Raw genomic sequence first — 21550 nt, 5'->3', positions numbered from 1 at the left:
TAGCAACTACTCCTACAAGTGCCTAGAGGCTATATCATGCATTAAAACTACTTTTGACCACATAAATTTGACATGCAAGCTCAAGAACAGGGTCACCTAAGCAGCAAAAATTTGCAATAAATAAAGCACTAGAACAAAAACTAATTAGACCATTGGAGGAGTCACATACTGAAGAACAATCCCCCAAAGCAGTTTTGTGAATGGAGCTTTGAGTAAGGAGATCGAAAATGGCAGCAAGATGAGCAAGAACACGGGTTTGAGCTGGTGGATGATTTTTTCTGGAGGAAGACGAAGTGTGTGGGTGCAAGAATAAGTGGAGGGGACCCACATGGGGTCCACGAGGCAAGGGGCGCCCAGGGGGGTGGGCGCGCCCTCCACCCTCGTGGGCACATGGTGGGTCCCCCTGGTGTGTTCTCAGTGCCAATAATTCTCAAATATTCCAGAAAAAATCATATTAAATTTTCAGGGCATTTGGAGAACTTTTATTTTTGGGGTATTTTTTATTGCAAGGATAATTCAGAAAACAGACAAAAAATATTATTTTTTCTTTATTTAATCTAAATAACAGAAAGTAAAAAGAGGGTATAGAGAGTTGTGCTTTCTAACTTCATCCATCTCATGCTCATCAAAAGGAATCCACTAACAAGGTTGATCAAGTCTTGTTAACAAACTCATTCTGAATCGCATGAAACTGGAGAAATTTCTAATAACACTAGGTTACCTCAACTGGGACATGCGCATCCCCAACAATAAGAATATCATATTTCTTCTTGGCAGTAGGAAGAAGAAATTCAAAACCTCCAATAATAATCCTTGAAAATTTTCCAATAGAATTGATACTGTGGACTTGAAGTTGTTCCCTTGGAAAATGTACCGTATGCTCATTACCATTAACATGAAAAGTGACATTGCCTTTGTTGCAATCAATAACAGCCCCTGCAGTATTCAAAAATGGTCTACCAAGGATAATCGACATACTATCGTCCTCGGGAATATCAAGAATAACAAAGTCTGTTAAAATGGTAACGTTTGCAACCACAACAGGCACATCCTCACAAATACCGACAGGTATAGCAGTTGATTTATCGGCCATTTGCAAAGATATTTCAGTAGGTGTCAACTTATTCAATTCAAGTCTGCGATATAAATAGAGAGGCATAACACTAACACCGGCTCCAAGATCACATAAAGCAGTTTTAACATAGTTTCTCTTAATGGAGCATGGTATAGTTGGTACTCCTGGATCTCCAAGTTTCTTTGGTATTCCACCTTTAAAAGTGTAATTAGCAAGCATGGTGGAAATTTTAACTTCTGGTATCTTTCTTTTATTAGTAACAATATCTTTCATATACTTAGCATAAGGATTCATTTTAAGCATATAGGTCAAACACATACACAAAAAGATAGGTCCAATCATTTCAGCAAAGCGCTCAAAATCCTCATCATCCTTTTTCTTGGATGGTTTAGAAGGAAAAGGCATAGGTTTCTGAACCCATGGTTCTCTTTCTTTATCATGCTTCCTAGCAACGAAGTCTCTCTTATCATAATGTTGATTCTTTGATTGTGGGTTATCAAGATAAACAGTAGGTTCAATCTCTACATCATTGCCATTGCTAGGTTGAGCATCAACATGAACATCATCATTAACATTATCACTAGGTTCATGTTCATTACCAGATTGTGTTTCAACATCAGACATAGAAATATCATTGGGATTCTCAGGTGTGTCAACAACAGGTTCACTAGAAGCATGCAAAGTCCTATCATTTTTCTTTTTCTTCTTCTTAGAAGAACTATGTGTATCAATATTAGTTCTCTGAGAATCTTGCTCAATTCTCTTAGGGTGGCCCTCAGGATACAAAGGTTCCTGAGTCATTTTACCCCCTCTAGTCATAACTCTAACAGCATTATCATTTTTCTTATTATTTAATTCATTGAGAAAATCATTCTGAACCTTAAGTACTTGTTCTACTTGAGTGGTAACCATAGAAGCATGTTTACTAATAAGTTGAAGTTCACCTTTAACTCTAGACATATAATCATTCAAGTGTTCAAGCATATCAGCATTGTGTTTCAGTTGTCTACCAACATAAGCATTGAAGTTTTCTTGTTTAACAATAAAATTATCAAACTCATCTAAGCATTGGCTAGCAGACTTATAACGAGGAATATCACCTTCATCAAATCTATAGAGAGAATTTACTTTCACTACCTGTGTCGGGTTATCAAGACCATGTACTTCTTCAATAGGTGGTAAATTCTTAACATCTTCACCTTTAATACCCTTTTATTTCATAGATTTCTTTGCCTCTTGCATATCTTCAGGACTGAGAAATAGAATACCCCTTTTCTTTGGAGTTGAATTAGGAGGTGGTTCAGGAACTGTCCAATCATTTTCATTACTCAACATATTATTCAATAGCAATTCAGCTTGATCAATAGTTCTTTCCCTGAAAACACAACCAGCACAACTATCCAGGTGGTCTCTGGAAGCATCGATTAGTCCATTATAAAAGATATCAAGTATTTCATTTTTCTTGAGAGGATGATCAGGCAAAGCATTAAGTAATTGGAGAAGCCTCCCCAAGCTTGTGGGAGACTCTCTTCTTCAATTTACACAAAATTATATATTTCCCTTAAAGCAGCTTGTTTCTTATGAGCGGGGAAATATTTAGCAGAGAAGTAATAAATCGTATCCTGGGGACTACGCACACAACCAGGGTCAAGAGAATTAAACAATGTTTTAGCATCACCCTTTAATGAGAACGAAAACAACTTAAGGATAAAGTAATAGCGAGTTTTCTCGTCATTAGTGAATAGGGTGGCTATATCATTTAATTTAGTAAGATGTGCCACAACGGTTTCAGATTCATAGCCATAAAAATGATCAGATTCAACCAAAGTAATTAACTCAGGATCGACAGAGAAATCATAATCCTTATCAGAAATGCAGATAGGTGAAGTAGCAAAAGCAGGGTCATATTTCATTCTAGCATTCAAAGACTTTTCTTTCAGCTTAGCTAATAATTTCTTGAGATCATATCTATCATTGCAAGCTAAAAAGTATCTAGCAGTTTCTTCATCCATAACATAACCCTCAGGCACAACAGGCAATTAATATCTAGGGGGAGAATCTTCATCATCACTTTCATCAATATTACCAGTTTCAATAATTTCATTCTCTCTAGCCCTAGCAAGTTGTTCATCAAGAAATTCACCATGTGTCACAATATTATCAAGCATAGAAGTAGTTTCATCGTGACATGTCAGAATGAATAGCAGGAGTAGGTGTCGCAAGTTTACTCAAAACAGAAGGTGAATCAAGTGCAGAGCTAGATGGCAGTTCCTTACCTCCCCTCGTAGTTGAGGGAAAAATCTTGGTTCTTTTATCTTTCAAGTTCTTCATAGTGATCAGCAGATATAAATCCCAAGTGACTCAAAGAATAGAGCTATGCTCCCCGGCAACAACGCCAGAAAATAGTCTTGATAACCCACAAGTATAGGGGATCGCAATAGTTTTCGAGGGTAGAGTATTCAACCCAAATTTATTGATTCGACACAAGGGGAGCCAAAGAATATTCTCAAGTATTAGCAGCTGAGTTGTCAGTTCAACCACACCTAGAAACTTAATATCTGCAGCGAAGTAATATGATAGTAGCGGTAACGGTAGCAAAAGTAATAGTTTTGGTTTTATAGTGATTATAACAGTAGCAACAGAAAAGTAAATAAGCGAAGAACAATATGTGAAAAGCTGGTAGGCAATGGACCAATGATGGATAATTATGTCGGACGCGATTCCTCATGCAATAGTTATAACATAGGGTGACACAGAACTAGCTCCAGTTCATCAATGTAATGTAGGCATGTATTCCGAATATAGTCATACGTGCTTATGGAAAAGAACTTGCATGACATCTTTTGTCCTACCCTCCCATGGCAGCGGGGTCCTATTGGAAACTAAGGGATATTAAGGCCTCCCTTTAATAGAGTACCGGACCAAAGCATTAACACTTAGTGAATACATGAACTCCTCAAACTACGGTCATCACCGGTAAGTATCCCGATTATTGTCACTTCAGGGTTAACAGATCATAGCACATAATAGGTGACTATAGACTTGCAAGATAGGATCAAGAACTCACATATATTCATGAAAACATAATAGGTTCAGATCTGAAATCATGGCACTTGGGCCCTAGTGACAAGCATTAAGCATAGCAAAGTCATAGCAACATCAATCTCAGAACATAATGGATACTAGGGATCAAACCCTAACAAAACTAACTCGATTACATGATAAATCTCATCCAACCCATCACTGTCCAGCAAGTCTATGATAGAATTACTCACGCACGGTGGTGAGCATCATGAAATTGGTGATGGAGGAAGGTTGATGATGATGATGGCGACGGATTCCCCTCTCCGGAGCCTCGAAGGGACTATAGATCAGCCCTCCCAAGAGAGATTAGGGCTTGGCGGCGGCTCCGTATCGTAAAACGCGATGAATCCTTCTCTCTGAATTTTTTCTCCCCAAACGTGAATATATGGAGTTGGAGTTGAAGTCGGTGGAGTACCAGGGAGCCCATGAGGCAGGGGGCGCGCCCCCACCCTCATGGACAGGGTGTGGGGCCCCTGGCCTTGATTCTTTCACTAGTAGTTTTTATATATTCCAAAAATATTCTCCATTGATTTTCAGGTCATTCCGAGAACTTTTATTTCTGCACAAAAATAACACCATGGCAATTCTGCTGAAAACAGTGTCAGTCCAGGTTAGTTCCATTCATCATGCAAGTTAGAGTCCAAAACAAGGGCAAAAGTCTTTGGAAAAGTAGATACGATGGAGACATATCACGAGGGAGGTTAATCATAAGTGGGATGCTTGTCCAAGGAAGGGCGGTACCCAAGCACCGGTGCACCCACATATCAAATTATCAAAGTAATGAACGCGAATCATATGAGCATGATGAAAACTAGCTTGACGATAATTCCAATGTGTCCACGGGAGCACTTTCCTTTATATAAGAGTTTGTCCAGGCTTGTCCTTTGCTACAAAAAGGATTGGGCCACCTTGCTGCACCTTGTTTACTTTTGTTACTTGTTACCCGTTATGAATTACCTTATCACAAAACTATCTGCTACCGATAATTTCAGTGCTTGCAGATAATACCTTACTAAAAACTGCTTGTCATTTCCTTCTGCTCCTCGTTGGTTTCGACACTCTTACTTATCGAAAGGACTACGATAGATCCCCTATACTTGTGGGTCATCACAGCATATGACATTGTGATGTTGTTGGTAGTCTCACCACACCACTGGATTACAGATCAAGAACACAAGCATACACATAGTGCTAAAGATGATAACTTTCTATGTTTAGTTTAATTTACATGGTATGAATAAGGAACTAGATTGTACAACTAAAGACAGAAATTGAGAAGGACAAACTTATGTTTATGTACTTCTACTTTATAAACTTTGAACAAGCAATTTGAAGCAGACGACAAAAATAAACAACATTTGCACTCATAGCTATCGAAATATACACAACAAAGTTTGAAGGCTCGAGAAGGACAAACTTACATTAGTAGTGAAGACAGGCTCTATAAAGTCCTTGTCCATATTGATGGGGGCAATTCAAGAAGTTTACCGCACACTCTTCTTCAAGAGGATTGCCTTTATTCTACATTTTGTTAAGAGTAAATATAGATGTGAAAATATAGGAACAAATTGCGATTATTTAACTTAAGATGCAGAGTACAAATGTAAATACAGCATACAGGCAGAAGGCACTGACAAGAGCAATGCGGAGCTAAACTTCTTCAGTAGCATTGGTTTTATTCAATATTTTGGCAAGAGTAAATGTAGATCTGATGTGTAGAAAAATGGAGGAGAAGGGAAAATAAGCTGCAAAGTGTACATGAAGAACTAACTGACAAATATAAGTACAGTGATGAAGGACAGCAGATACTTACAAGAATAATGCAGAACTAAATTTCTTCATAAGCATTGGGTTCATTCTACATTAATTTAAGCATTAATATAGATCTGATAATCTCGAGCGAATAGTGGATAAGCAAGCTATAACGCACAATGATGTCACATAGTCCACCAGGTATGAATGTAAGGACAGTGATAGGACAATAGGTACTCACAAGAGCAAAGCAGCGACCAGCATAGTTGTGATATCCTAGGTTTTGCGGCGTTGGTTCTATCGCCAATATACATCAGGTGCTATGTGATTTCTCCGGTAGCACCACCTTTTTCAAGGACATTGCTTGTACTCCTTCAGGTTCTGCAATCACCCTCTTCCTTTTAGATGTCTGAAACACAATAACAGCATTTGAATGGAAAACATGGTATGACAACAAATGGAATAGGTGTTGATAATGGACGGGCATGGCATCTTCACATATATCATGAGTAAACTAAGCAGATGGTGGTGCAACGAAGCAAAATAAATGCAAGACACCTTATGCAAGATATGTGCAACCAATAAAACCTTGCCAAATTAGAACAGACACCTTGTTGGGTGAACAGGATAGGCCATCTGCCTTTGACTCCTTAAGCTTAGAATAGTCATTAGGATCATATTCTAAATACGAATCTATAGGTCGGGAGCATGTGGGTTTCACTGCATCCACAATGGACCTCAATCCTTTGATGCCAAGTTTGTTACCCATTGAACCGTTCCACAATATTCTTCTGATGTGTGCATTCTTATATTCATTGTGATTATGTACAATATATGTAAAGCATGAAAACACAAATGGTAGTGAGATTATCTTTGTAATGCAAATCATATTGTAACATAATAGAGGCTCCCTGTAAACCCTTGTGTGCTATCACTGGATTCTGATGAGAGAGCCCATGTGTGTTGTAATATGGTGAGTAGATTAATATAATCTGGCACAACTACACAAAAAATAGGCTCCTGTTGGGGGGGCCCAGATGTAAGGATATTTGGCGGATGATAGGTTCATAATATACCGTATAGAAAGTTTATTGCCAAACCATGATAACGAGAGCGCAGAGCCAGTAGGCAAATCGTAGTGTAGATAATAGGGGTACACCATAACCACCATAAATAAATCGGGAAAGCGGAACTGGCCGGAAAACACAGGGTTTTGCCGCTACTAATATGCAGCCTATCGATCACCTACAGGCTAGCTCTATTCATATGAAGGCGCACATTCGTTACTATTAGTTTAGTCTATCAAAGACCGCACAGCTCCCACCATTTTCGGGGTATTATGGTAGACCAACTCGAAGTGCGAAATCATTTAGCAGAACCGGCCCAATAGAGCTGTCGACTGCAGATGTCCCTGCTCCCCTTCTTGACAAGGAACATACTGTGCTTACTAAAGAAGAACAGAAGAGGAACATGTTAAAGAACATAAGAGGAAGCATATTATTGAGATTCCCCTTCTTTCTATACAATGTTGGTTGCCCACGCATGATGAATCAGAGCGCCCAAAGAAATGCAATTCCATGATGCCTCTCTTTATGTGGCCACATGCATTTGGAAACTCAATTGGGAGCATTAGCTAACCAATTAAATGTGTGTCTATTAGCTAATGTCAGTATCATATCAGATTCGTATTTGAAGAACCTTAGGATGTATGATTGGTGTGTTATTTAGCTTTAAAGGGTGAACAGCTGCTAGTAGGACACAAAGCACCTACATAGATCATAATGTAGATATAACGGGAAAACCGTAAGCATCAGGAGTAAAATCAGCAAAGTGGAACTTGTTGGAATATATGTGCTAGTATTGCTGGTACGGCTAGAAAGGCTTCGGATACTAGCTCTCTTCAACTGAAGGTGTGGTACTGTTAATATCACTGTAACTCTCAACTGCGACACAGCTCCCCGCATTTCCTTACTAATCTTATAGGATTCAAGTGGGCAGGCCACTACAATTCCTATTCCTATGGTTACAAAATCGTACGAATCAAAGAGGCCCGAAGAGTTCAGAGTGTCCATCACAACCGACCGTATAGACCTCTACACTGCAAATGTCCCTGCTCATCTTCACTACAAGGAACATACTGTACTACTATCATACTCCCTCCGTTCCAAAATGTAAGTCTTTGTAGAGATTTCCACTATGGATCACATACAGATGTATACATATACATTTTAGAGAGTAGATTCACTCATTTTGCTCCATATGTAGTCCATGGTGGAATCTAAACAAAGACTTGTATTTAGGATCGAAGAGAGTACTTATTAAAGAAGAACGAAAGAGGACCATGCTACAGAAGAGCAAGCAGATTTTGGGTAATAAAATGTTCGTTGCACAGTGCCCACACATGATGAACCAGAGCGCATTAAGAATGCAACTCCCTGATGTCTCTCTATATGTGGTGCACGTGCTTTTCGACAGTAAAGTAGGAACATTAGCTGACCAATTAAACGTTATCTATTCTAGTAATATCAGATTCGTATTTGAGCAACAAGTTTGGAATTATGAGTGGCACGTTGTTTAGCTTGATGGATTCAGGAGCAATGCTAAGCAGCTACGATGATGGTACTAAATATAAAGGCATGTCTGCATGCAAGTCGCATGACTTTTGTCATTTGGGTCAGTCGACCATTTCAGGCGGTTGGATACAGAACACCGCACGGGCCACTGGCCGAACCACCGGCCCCGACCCCCCACCCTCCCTGAACTGCCCCCACCGCTAGTGTTCCTCCGCCACCCCCACCCCCCACACCCGCGTCGAGTTTTCTTCATTCGGCGAGGCCCCACCACCGCCCCCACAACCACCGTCCCCACCCGAGCCCCTTCCTTCGCACTGGCGAACTCCGACGAGCTCTCAAAAATCGACTGACCCAATTTTGAAATTTAGTCTACTTTCATTTAACTAGTGTGGAATATAAAAGGGGAAAACTATAAGCATTGCGAGTATAGTGTTGAGCGTGGCATGGCAGATCTGAAGGTGCAAACCGGACAAAGGCAACTTCGCAACCAATGTTTGATTTCAACTAACAAGTAAGTGATGGACAAGAAATTAGAGTAAAGCAGTGGCGATCTATTTTCTTGCTGCGATAAATAAGTTTAGGAGATACGAAAGAGTACCGCCTTTGGTGCGGTGCCGTGTATGCATCTACTTAGAATTTGATGGTGCTACGATAGTGATGGCTGTCGGCGGCGTGGAAGCAGATCTAGGAGGGTAGACGGTGGCGGCGGGGCGCGGTGGACGAGACTGTCGTCGGAGCGGCGCCGGCAAGGTGGACGACGGCGGGGATGAAGCGAGAGGACGGGATGCAAGGATCCCGGTCCGAAGTCGTGGATGAGAGAGGTCGATCTCTTGTAATGGACGAAGGTGTCGGGGTATCAGCTCCGGCATGGTGGAGGAGGACGGCGGTGGATGGGGTGGCGAACGGAGGAGGCTCGGGTGGAGAGGGTGTTTTGGCGCCCACGGGGTACGAATGAGGAAATGGAGGGAGAGAGGAAGGGGGAACCATGTCTTCAGGGCGCGCTTGTCTCAAATGCAAGGAAATTTACAAACTTAGCCCCTGTTTAAAATTTCCTACATCACAACAATATTAGTCAGTTGGGGATAGGACGGTAATCTCGCATACACCGAATATTTGCCGACGAGAGTTTGTTTTGGCGCCCATCGTGTATGAATCGGAAAGGGAGTCGATTACGGCCGAGGAGACACTGTATTTTGGCGCCCATCGTGTATGAATCCGGGTGAGAGGCGGTCATTTTACGCTTGAGTGAAATTACAAACCTACCCCTATCGAAACCTATAGAAATCGAGCCGATAGGCTTTTGTGTGTCAGTGATAGGCAGTAATTTCCATCTCGCAGATTTTGGTTTGGGGTGGTTATTGCGACTTTCCCCGCTTCGTTCAAATTTTTGCAGAGCAAGAGTGCATGATTATCGTGCCAACTCAATTCGAATCCAGTTTGTATTCTATTTTTGTTCGGGCAGGATCCATTTTCGATTGGAATAAAATTCTATATACATCATTTTTTATATATACTTTCAAAAGCACAACACCCTTTATACATAAATATGGTTTACAAATGGCATGATATTAGATTCATAAGGTTGTATCCATCTTAATTTGGATTTTCAAAATATTTGAAACCACTTTATGTTGAAATCCAATGTATGCAGTCCTCACTAACTATCTTCAATTAATGTGTGTTTCATGTGTTTTTTTACTTCTCAAACATGTATAATGTGTTTCACACACGCAACATATAGTGTAGTCCCGTTTAGACATTAGTTGCATATAAACCATACATTGTCTCTAATTAAATAATCTATGGATCACTAATATTGATAAACTATATAACATTACATGTGTCCCCAAATTCAAATGAATATGCATGTTTGATACACCAATTTGCGTTATTATATTATCGATGTCGTGATCTCTAGTTTAAATATTTGAATCCTGTTTAATCTAGATATTCGTCTCATATAGCTATCACTCATGCTTATATAGGAGTATCTCTCTAGACCTATACGCGTTCGTCGTTTCTCGGGTATCTCTTGTGCTACCTGTATATTGACAATGATCTTTTATCTTCGTAACACACTAACGGTACTCTCTCCCTCGACCTTCATCATTTTATCTCTCTAAGTATATCTCGCTCCATGCTATGTGTCTCTAACTATGATTCTCCATGTGAAATCTCTTTCTCTCACACAAACACAAACTTCATCTCCCGGGGTCTCATTTCTCTCTACTATTCCCCTGTGTGCCACTCGCACACACCCTCTCACATAGAGATGTCTTTCGCTCCTTAGGTATGAGAAGCTACGACTCTTCCTCTTAAATATCTCTTTCTCACACACAAACACAAACTCTGTCTCCCAGGGTCTCATATCTCTCCACCATTCTCTTGTATGCCGCTCACACACACTCTCTCTCCCTAGAGATATCTTGTGTTCCCTCATATGTCTCTCTAGCTATCAGTCTTGTTGTGAAATATCTTTCTCTCTCGCAGACACAAAACTATGTCTCTCAGGATCTCATTTCTCTCTGATATTTGTTTGTATGTGACTCACATGCACCCTCTATCTATCTATCTCACACCCACACACATAACTCAGCCTTCTGATCCATTCGACTCCTATCTCCAACACACACTAGCTAGCATCTTTATCTTTCTATTTATATGTTTCTCCATCAACCTTCTTTCTCGCCCTCACTCTTTCTTCCTATCATGCACACTATATATGTTTCTCTCTATATGCAGTCACGTGCCCTCCTTTTATCTTTCTCTCACACACACATAACTTCACCCTCTGAACCACCCAGCAGTCATCTCCAGCACTCAAACTAGCCGATGTCCCTCTAGCTAGCATCTCTATCTCTGTATCAATCTTTAGTTTCTCCGTCAACATTTCTTTCTCGCACACACTCTTGCTTCCTATCACGCACAATATATATGTCTCTCCATACGTGCATCTATAGGTTGATCTCTTTTGCACAATCGTTGTGTCTCGCTCCCTCTGCTCGCCATAGATGCATGCTCCAGCCCACATCACTATCTCTTAAAGACAAAAACGCATGCTCAATTATCGGGCCTTCTTCCCTGCACTCTCACATGCATGCATATTGTCATACTGATCCGTCTCTCCCATGTCGTTGATCTCATGACTTATGTCTTCTTTCTTTTATCTCGATCATGCGCGCGCGCACACACACACACATCCCATGTATACATGTATACCTCTCGCACATGCATGTTCAAGGTCTCCTATGTCTCCATACGTAGTTAATTACCCTCAGCCCTAATGCCACATCGAATCGTTCTCTTCTTGTGTGCACATAACTTCCGCCTGGATGGGTAAAACACACACTCACACTTAAACAATCTCCTTCTAGCTACCGCCCCCCTTCTCACTCTTCCCCTATATCCCCGAAACCAATAAGACCATCCCTTCATTTAATTCCCGCCTACATGCACCATCGATATATAGTAGTCTTCCTCGGTGTCTCTTGAACAAACACGTTCTCTCGATGTCGAATCCTCTCACATGCACACGCCTTCTCTTGCCTCTCTATGGGCCTTTTCTCTCTCGCACCCCCTCGTTGGTGGCCTCTGCCATACACATCAACTCTCTACGATGAAGCCATGCACACTTAAATTACATTCGCCACCGAGGACTCCGTGTCACACACAGACACACACACACACACCCCACACACACACACACCCCACACACACACACACTAAGACTCCATCTCACACACACATGCTCTAGGAGGAGCATTTGTTCCTACCACCCTTCGTCCAACCTTACCCGTATGATAAACAATCACCTTAATTTACTTGTATAACATGGACAAATTCCACTTTACTTTAGTAGTTAGCAAACTTATCATCTCTACTCTTGTAAAAAAACTGAGATGGTGATGATGGTGTGCCTGCCATCTTGTAATATAGACCGTCTGATCTATATCTGATGGATAGAAAGCAAACTATGACAATTTTATGGAAGATACCCGCACCTCTCTCCACATTTACAAATAAGGCCTTGCCTCGTTCATCCTTATCTCCCACAATCTCATTGCTGAGAAATTAAAAAAGGAAGTCTCTGGAACAATCTAGTATGGTGGCTGCTGCCGCCTGCCGGCGCCGTCCATCCCCATGCCTCCGCCCAGTCCGACCACCAGTCACCACCACGCTCCACTCCTCCTCACCTTATCTCTCATCTTTCATTTTTTCAATGAAATTCTCGAGATACCATTTTTCCGATAAAATTCTCGAGATATCATTAGTTTTTACACATGGGACTACTCCTGCATGGGTCAATCACAACAAGTGTTTTGTAAAAAAATGCATCTTGATGTTCCATGCAATGCACGGGCATCTTTCTAGTAATTATATAACGCAAATCATGAGTAGGAAATGACATTTTTTTACACAGCCACGTTGACATAGCCACGTAAATCACTAGCTAAAGTGTAATACCATTATACTTATATCCCGATGCAAAAGGTTGAGTACATGTCCGAAGAGTAGAGTCGCACACACGCACTCTATCTCTCAGAATCTCACACACACACCAGTTACGTGATGCCCCCTTAAGCAGACACGTATGTTACAATTTGTGCACCCGCGGGTAGATGGTGCGCATTTATTTAAGCCGGGCGGCAAACCCAAATAATAGTTGCATTCATTCCCCTCCCGTCGCCTCTTCTCTGGTCATCGTCGCCCGGTAGCCATGGCCTGGTGGAAGGTAACGACATACGCTATACTCCCGCTGGAGCGGTGCTTTAATCTGGAAATTTTAGTGGTCATGCATGCATCTTTTTGTGCTAGCACTCCTATATAAGGGTTGACCAGTCACTTCCCGCGGACGTGCGTGGGCGGTGGAAGAGGAAGGAGAAGGGAAGCGGGCTGTGGAGTAACGTTTTTACCACAATTTCTTAGAAAATTGAGTGCAATAATTGAGTAGTTTTGCAAACTACCAGTACTACACCTGAAACGGTTCAAAACCAATACCACCACCACGCCCACGTCTGACAGCCCTGGCCGACCCAACCCACCACCTTGCCGGCGCGTGCTTCCCGCATGAAACAGTCAGTGTCACCTCAGAGCGTCAGTGCCGCATTAATGCCCGGCCAGAACGGAGGCAACCTCTCACTGGTGCCGGCTTTGAAGCAGTGCGACAGCCGCGAGAGCTCCACTTCCCGGTGCACGCGACTTCTCCGCGTCGAGGCTGGCCATAGTTTGGATGAGTCTCCATCATGGGGAGCCACACTAACTGCGATGATATGGACTCCCGTTGCCCACAGTTATGGATCGTTCCATCCATGAGGAACACGTGGGACTGGAACTACGAGACGGACATGTACCCAGGAGTAGATGTACGAACCTGAGTAATGTAGCGTAGTAAGTGAAGTAAAAAGGCACAAATAGTATGAACATGCGAGGCATATAGGCATTTGTCTCTTACTACCATTAAATGTTGTACGTGCAATGCACGGTGATGTTATGGAGTACGTGCCTAAGTACTCTACTACTACTATATTAATTGGAGGAACATATTAGGTTTTATATTTGTTTACGTGTATGCCCCGAGACCTTCCAACTAGACTTGTCTTTCTCTCCGGGTCGCACTTTGTATTGTTCATACCACTAGTACTACTACGTGTGGTCTCCGACCCAGAAGTGGAAGAAGTGGAGACGCTCTACCACGCTATTCATGTCCCACTCCTTTCGCTGACGTGTGGGACATCCAGCATGTGATGTATTTGGCACTCCTTCGTCGTAAGACTTGGAACGCTAGCATTCATTAGAAATAAAAAATAAATATAAATCTGCAGTGATACTATACCACGCGGTTTCATTGATCCTCGATATTGGAAAGAATACTTCCGTTCACCGACATGTGGGACGTCGACCATCCTGGTCCACTTGCCATGTACGTAGAACTCCAAGGGAGAGTCACCCCGGTCATCGCGCTGCAGTAATAATGACTAATGGTCCATCAAATCACAGGCCCAACCTTTCCCACTGTGAAGTTGCTCGGGCGAAGGAACCATCATGTCTTCGTTGAATTCCGCTTCTTGAAGAAAACTACTGTACTAGCAGTACCGCTAGCTACAGTAGTTACTCCAGCAGAGGCCTCCTTTTGTTCATAGGATGGGAATTTTATAGGAATATGAAAATCATAGGAAGTGAGACGACATGCATCTCAATTCCTATAGAGAAAGAGATGCCATTTGATGCATAGGATAGGAATTTTTCCATTGAGTCTAGGCTAATGTACTGGTAATTTGCTCTAAAACTACAATAGTAACTCATACTGGTACATGCTCGTAATTAATTAAACGAACGTACGGGCGACACAGACACACACACTAACTACTAGTACTACTGCTTCTCACATGCTGGCCAGACGCCGTCATTCTCCTTCTCGGCTTTGTCGGCGACACCCCACCGTGTTTGGATCTCCGTCGACCTCTCCGTAGCAGCGCATGCGTCCTCTTCTTTCTTGCGGTGGTGGGCCTCTCTTTTCTTGAGTGCTTTCTGACTTTTCCGCTCCCTCTGTGCGGCTTTGGCCGCCTCTTGCTCTACCACCCATTCGGCCTTGGCAGCTTCAAATTCCGCCCACGTAGGTGTGAGGTCGCGAGCAGCGATGAACTCGGCACGGCGGAATGCCATCACTTCCCTACCATTTTGTGTGTGGTCATGGGCGGCGAGGAACTCGGCGTGGCGGGATGCCATCGCTTCCTTACCGGTTAGTGTGCGGCACGGTGGCATGAACGACGCTTGGTGAGAGCTCTAGGGTGGAGTGACTGGACACCCGTATAGTGCATTTTTTTTGTCAAGAGCTCAAGGACAGAAGACGGAGGAAATTTGGATTCCCCTTCAATCCTGGCCATTTTTTTACTGAGTAAAATGCATTGGCAGTCATCGAGCTTGTCTTGATAGCTCACTTTGATCATGGTATACAAGATATGGTGATTATACGGTCACTAGCTCAATGTATAGCTCCGTATTTGTCTGGTTGACTAGTCAAACAGTCCGCATGCGCCTCATTAGCTCATGTTCTTTATCTATCTATCTATCTATCTATGTGGGCCTACCTGTCAGTGGAGAAAGAAATAAAAACCAAAATTATGCATATGTGAGGAATCAAACCACGGACTCGTCGCTACAACGGACAGTCGTCAGACAAATGAAAATGAAATACTTTGTGTTAAATGCACAAACCGATTTTTTTATATTATACGTGGGTTTTTCACGCCCAAACTGCGAGTATCGTTGGAGAGAGAGGAGCAGAGGAACAGAGGAGGAGCGAAGGGGGTTCAGAGAGAAGGGATAAGCAGCAGGGGCGTTGGAGAGAGAGCAACAGCAAGTTGGGGCAAGGGAAGGTGAAGAGCAGCAGCAGGTATAGGAGAAGAAGGAGCAGCGGCGGCTCGGCGCAAGAAGAAGAAGCAGAAAGCAGCGGAAGGAGGGAGAAGGAGCAGCGAGGGAGATTGTAGACGAGCAGCAGCAGGGGCGCGGAGAAGAAGGAGCAGCAGACAGGGATTCAGCGAAGCGGGGAAGAAGGGAAGAAGAAGCAGCGGCGGTGTGTTTGGCCGGGCGCGCCGGCTGGAGGGAGAGGTCATGCGAGGTGGGCACTGGTAGCTGGTTGGCGCGCCGCCACGCTGGCCTGGCCGCAGTGGTGGCCGTAGGTGGAGAAGGAAGCGGGGGAGAGAGGAGATGGAGATATACCAGGCCCAATTTGGGAATGGATGCATCTAGGGATTTTGATCCCCATCTGATCTGCCACTTTTATGATTTGGCCCTCCTCTTCTATTCATTTCTTCCCAAGAAGATCCCCTTCTTCTTTTAGTTTGCTCCCCTGGATACTTCTTTTCTTCTCACTGAAGTCCTTGACGTATTTCTTTCATGCCCTTCTCTCTTCTGGTTAGCCATATGTTCGGAATCTTGACGATTATAGTGCCTTTGCGCACTTTTCTGCAAAAGAAACAAGTGACAAGTAAATGAACCCTTTATATGATTCTCATTAAAATATGCGGTAATTCATAGCAAGAATTGATTGTCAGATCACAACAGATGCTATATTTGGGTGTCAAATTATATATATGAAATGTGCTTATCAAGTTCCCCCACACTTAAATCTTTGCTTGTCCTCAAGCAAAGGCAAATGACAAGAGCAAGAATGTGAACAGTGAGCTGACTAGAGAATGCCAAGTGAAGTAGATCTCCAAACAATGCATGCTTTGGACTTAGCTAGTGAAAATCAATGGTTAGGAGTGCTTCAAAGCGGTAGAATACTAGTAGACTTGACCATTTTAAACTTTTACAATGATAAAAGAGGATCAACAAGTTTAAGTGATGACTGTGCCAAATGGTTCCTAAAGAGAGCATGATCCCGAGAACAAAAAGAACTGGAATTAAATCTTGTGATCAAATCACTTATTTACAGAGATAAAGCAATGATTATATTATTATTAGTCTCACCATAGGAACATACCACCGATCCCGAGAACATGGTATACACTCAGCTCAACCAATTATTAGTTTTTTTTGTTTGCCTCCCCAAAGGAACATACCACCGATCCCGAGAACATGGTATACACCTGGTTCGACAATTACATTTTTTAACATAATTAACTCCTATCCGATCCAACCAGATTTCACAAGCCACCGATCCAGGGAACATGACATGCTACTGTTAGGTAAGATCAGATTATTCATTATAATATATACTTTTTTTGAACAAAAACAAGAATCATCACTCAACCATGTTTGGTTCACATACTACCGATCCAGGGAACATAGCATGCTAATCCATAGTGGTTAGGTGATTGCTCTCAATGGGAACACACTTAGCACAAGTTCAGCATCTAAACATGGTGATCTAGGTGTATCATAGTAAATTCAAAAAATGATGAAGTTTTCTAGTGTACTAGGGATTTGAGCACTCAAAACTACTAGTTCTCACTAATTTCAGCAAAGCAATCATTGTATAGATCACTGGTTTACAAGGCATTCAATAATCAGTTCTCATGTTCACATCAAGCACAATATGTCAAATAAAATTCAGTGGGAAATCATTTAAGAAATGGCTTAAGAAACTCAAATATCAAATGATTTCAGCATGATCAATGGAACAGCTCACCGGGCTTTGATCATGTAGCACTCGCTTGATCACTCTCTAAGTTGCGGCTCTTCTCCATTGCTCGTGCATGCTCCAGCTTCACTCTTCTTCGCGTGTGCCCATTGCTTCTCCTCATCACCATGCCGTGAATCCACCAGGATCCCAGGGAATGTCATCTTGAACTCGGTCAACTCGCAGTAAATGGTGCACAAGCATCAACCTGAAAGAACACTCAACAACCAAGCCAATACAAGTGACAAAGAGAATGCCCTCTAAGTCATCGATAGAGTACCCTAGCATATAAGTATATCTATTGAGAAAATCAGGAACATGTATCAACAACAAGTCACATGGTGCATAGGCAATATCAGCGATATGACATAACTTATCCAGAAAGCTAACATAATACCTGAAATGGCCTTGGAAAAGTTTTATGACTACCTCAACTGAAGATACCATGGAAGGCATGGTAGTAGAAACTTCCACCGGGCTCGTATCGACAGGTGAAATAGTAGGACTTTGCTCCTTGACATCTGAAGTGACCTCATCATAATCAACAATGAAGATTTCCATCTCAGGCTCAAGCGTTGAAGAATCGATGTGGCTAACATCATCAAAGGTGAACTTTTCCATATCTGGCTCTAGCAGCACATGATCAATATCAACTAAAGGTATCTCCTCAATATCAAAAGTAACTAACTGTAGCTCTGGTTCATCCACACAAGAATCATCACAATGCAAAACTGAATCTAGAATGCTAGTATCCATATGATCTGAAGTGTGTGTGTCAACTAGGATGGTGTCATCATCATCAAAGATAATCCATGAAAGCTCAATCTTGTCACATGAAGAAACTGGTTCCGGATTTTGTGTAAGAGATTCTTGCTGAGATGAAGTGATTTGTTGCAAGCAAGCAACTGGGCCAGAGGTGGGCTTCTCATTGTACCACTGAAGTTGGTGGAAGGCTATGTTCTCAATCAGCAGAAAAGCATCATCAAGTGTCTTGTTTGTAATAGCTCCACCCGCTGCCATATCGACGTAAGCTCGAGTGTCCGAAGTCAATCCTCTATAGAATATCTGCAGCTCTAACCATCTCTCGAGCCCATGATTAGGACATCTCCTGAATAAGGCTTTGTATCTCTCCCAAGCATCATACAAGCTCTCGCCTTCACGCTGAACGAAATTGAAGATCTCATCTCGAATTGCGGACTACTTGTGTAATGGGAAATATTTATCCAAGAAAGCTCGTGATATCTCATTCCAACCGAATGATCTTGATGGCAAGGATCGATACCAAGCACGAGCATCATCTCGGAGAGAGAATGTGAACAGCATGCACTTGATAACATCTTGAGGAACTCCTTGATACTTTACTGTATCTGAATACTCCATGACACGGAGCAAGTGCACATAAGGGTCTTTAGTAGGCAGTACTCCAAACTGTTGTTGTTGAACCAAAGCAATAAGACTAGGTTTCAGCTCGAAGTTCTCTGCCTCAATAGTTGGCCAAGCCAGTCCTATGATATAGCACTGACTTTTGGGCATCCATAGATCACGAAGCAATGCCATCTTAACCGAGTGTAACTATAGAACAACCTACAATTAGTTCAGATTTCCTACGCACACTCATAAACAGTAAACACTAGGCAGAAAGTTAGTATCCTAATAAGCAGAAGCAACAAAAAGTAAGAAGGTAAAAGAAGCACCGAAATAAATTTGACCGGAAATTTAAACAAAAACTATACTAAGCCTTGTCTATAGCTTCACACAATCGTTCGACGCTAGTCCCAGCAACGGCGCCAAAATGATCGGTGGTAAGTACAGTGGGTTTTTCTCGCCCGAACTGCGAGTGTCGTGTTCCCCACAGGGACTAGGAGACGACGACTATGCTCAGCTAAATCTAGGTAACACAAATTTAAGAGACGAATGCAGAAAATAAAACCTAAACTAACAAGGTCGTTCTCAAATATCGTCAACAAAGAAAATGCAAAGAGCACAGGGAGATTCAGATTTTACTCATTGTCTTTTTGGTATTTTCGTAATGCTTGAGAAGTTCAAATACTAATACGAGTATACATCAATGACAAGAGAAGTGAAAGGACATGAACATAACATGACAAGGACACATATTAATCTATCAAACATGAACAGAGGAAAGAAACAAGCTTGTAGGACAGAAATATATCACAACACAAACATATATATTTCACAAGCACATAGTTAACCACGGTTCAGGTTACATGAGTGAAAACACGTATACGAACGGGGGTTTACAAGAAGTACTCACAGATTAACAAAATGATACGTACTGGACAAGCACAAGTCAAGGAACAACCACAAAAGAGATCACACACATACACTAGCAGAATATTAATTAACAGAAGATGACAAGTATCAACTAAATATATCACCAACATGTATGTCATAGGTACAGAGATAATAAGCAGACTAGTTATCTAAAATGAACATTCAACCATCGCAGTACACATGTGAAATGAAACAAAGCTAGTTCTCACAGAACAACAATTAAGTAAGAACAATCATGTTTCTTGACTGAACAAATCTAATAATCTCACAACTAAAATTCTTATAGAATGGAACAAGTAGGTGAACACACACACACAACTATGAATATGGTGTTACAGGGCACAGTTCTAATACTCTCACATAAACAAAACAAGTACTACTAATCAAGCACAAGTCTGAAACTAAACAAGCTTCAGCACTACTCAAATCTGAACATTACAAAGCATTTGCCATACACATCTCAATTCTGAATATTACAAAGTCTGAACATTACACTACCCTGAACATTACACTACTCAAGGTTACAGAAATTTGAGAGAGAGAGAGAACAACAGCAGGATTATGGTTCAGAAAAGAAGCAAAGAAGCAGAGGAAGAGGAGGAGGCGTTGAGGAGGGGCGGCAGCAAGGAACAGAGGAGCAGCGAAGGGGGGTTCAGAGAGAAGGGATAAGCAGCAGGGGCATTGGAGAGAGAGCAGCAGTAGGTTGGGGCAAGGGAAGGTGAAGAGCAGCATCAGGTATAGGAGAAGAAGAAGGAGCGGCGGCAGCTCGGCGCAAGAAGAAGAAGCAGAAAGCAGCGGAAGGAGGGAGAAGGAGCAGCGAGGGAGATTGTAGACGAGCAGCAGCAGGGGCGCGGAGAAGAAGGAGCAGCAGACAGGGATTCAGCGAAGCGGGGAAGAAGGGAAGAAGAAGCAGCGGCGGTGTGTCTGGCCGGGCGCGCCGGCTGGAGGGAGAGGTCGCGCGAGGTGGGCACTGGTGGCTGGTTGGCGCGCCGCCACGCTGGCCTGGCCGCGGCGGAGGCCGGAGGTGGAGAAGGAAGCGGGGGAGAGAGGAGATGGAGATATACCAGGCCCAATTTGGGAATGGATGCATCTAGGGATTTTGATCCCCATCTGATCTGCCACTTTTATGATTTGGCCCTCCTCTTCTATTCATTTCTTCCCAAGAAGATCCCCTTCTTCTTTTAGTTTGCTTCCCTGGATACTTCTTTTCTTCTCACTGAAGTCCTTACGTATTTCTTTCATGCCCTTCTATCTTCTGGTTAGCCATATATTCGGAATCTTGACGATTATAGTGCCTTTGCGCACTTTTCTGCAAAAGAAACAAGTGACAAGTAAATGAACCCTTTATATGATTCTCATTAAAATATGCGATAATTCATAGCAAGAATTGATTGTCGGATCACAACAGATGCTATATATGGGTGTCAAATTATATATATGAAATGTGCTTATCAAGTTCCCCCACACTTAAATCTTTTCTTGTCCTCAAGCAAAGGCAAATGGAAAGAGCAAGAATGTGAACAGTGAGCTGACTAGAGAATGCCAAGTGAACTAGATCTCCAAACAATGCATGCTTTGGACTTAGCTAGTGAAAATCAATGGTTAGGAGTGCTTCAAAGCGGTAGGATACTAGTAGACTTGACCATT

At 42.3% G+C, this 21550-nt stretch overlaps 1 protein-coding gene and 1 non-coding gene across 2 annotated transcripts; one reads left to right on the top strand and one right to left on the bottom strand.

Moving 5' to 3' along the window:
- Window positions 1-15642: 15642 nt before the first annotated feature.
- Window positions 15643-21264, bottom strand: LOC147979909 (uncharacterized). The gene has a single exon (XM_087547227.1). The coding sequence runs from the start codon at window positions 18626-18628 to the stop codon at window positions 17732-17734; it is 897 nt and encodes a 298-aa protein (XP_087403353.1). The 5' UTR covers window positions 18629-21264; the 3' UTR covers window positions 15643-17731.
- On the top strand, window positions 18696-18806 carry LOC125549641 (small nucleolar RNA R71). The gene has a single exon (XR_007301417.1). It is a non-coding gene; the product is annotated as a small nucleolar RNA R71 (small nucleolar RNA).
- Window positions 21265-21550: the final 286 nt, after the last annotated feature.

Source organism: Triticum urartu, chromosome 3A (genome assembly GCF_056163025.1).
Source record: "Triticum urartu cultivar PI428250 chromosome 3A, HENAU_Tu73, whole genome shotgun sequence".
In the NCBI taxonomy this organism is placed as follows: Eukaryota; Viridiplantae; Streptophyta; class Magnoliopsida; order Poales; family Poaceae; genus Triticum; species Triticum urartu.
This window is presented reverse-complemented; position numbering and strand designations above follow the sequence as displayed.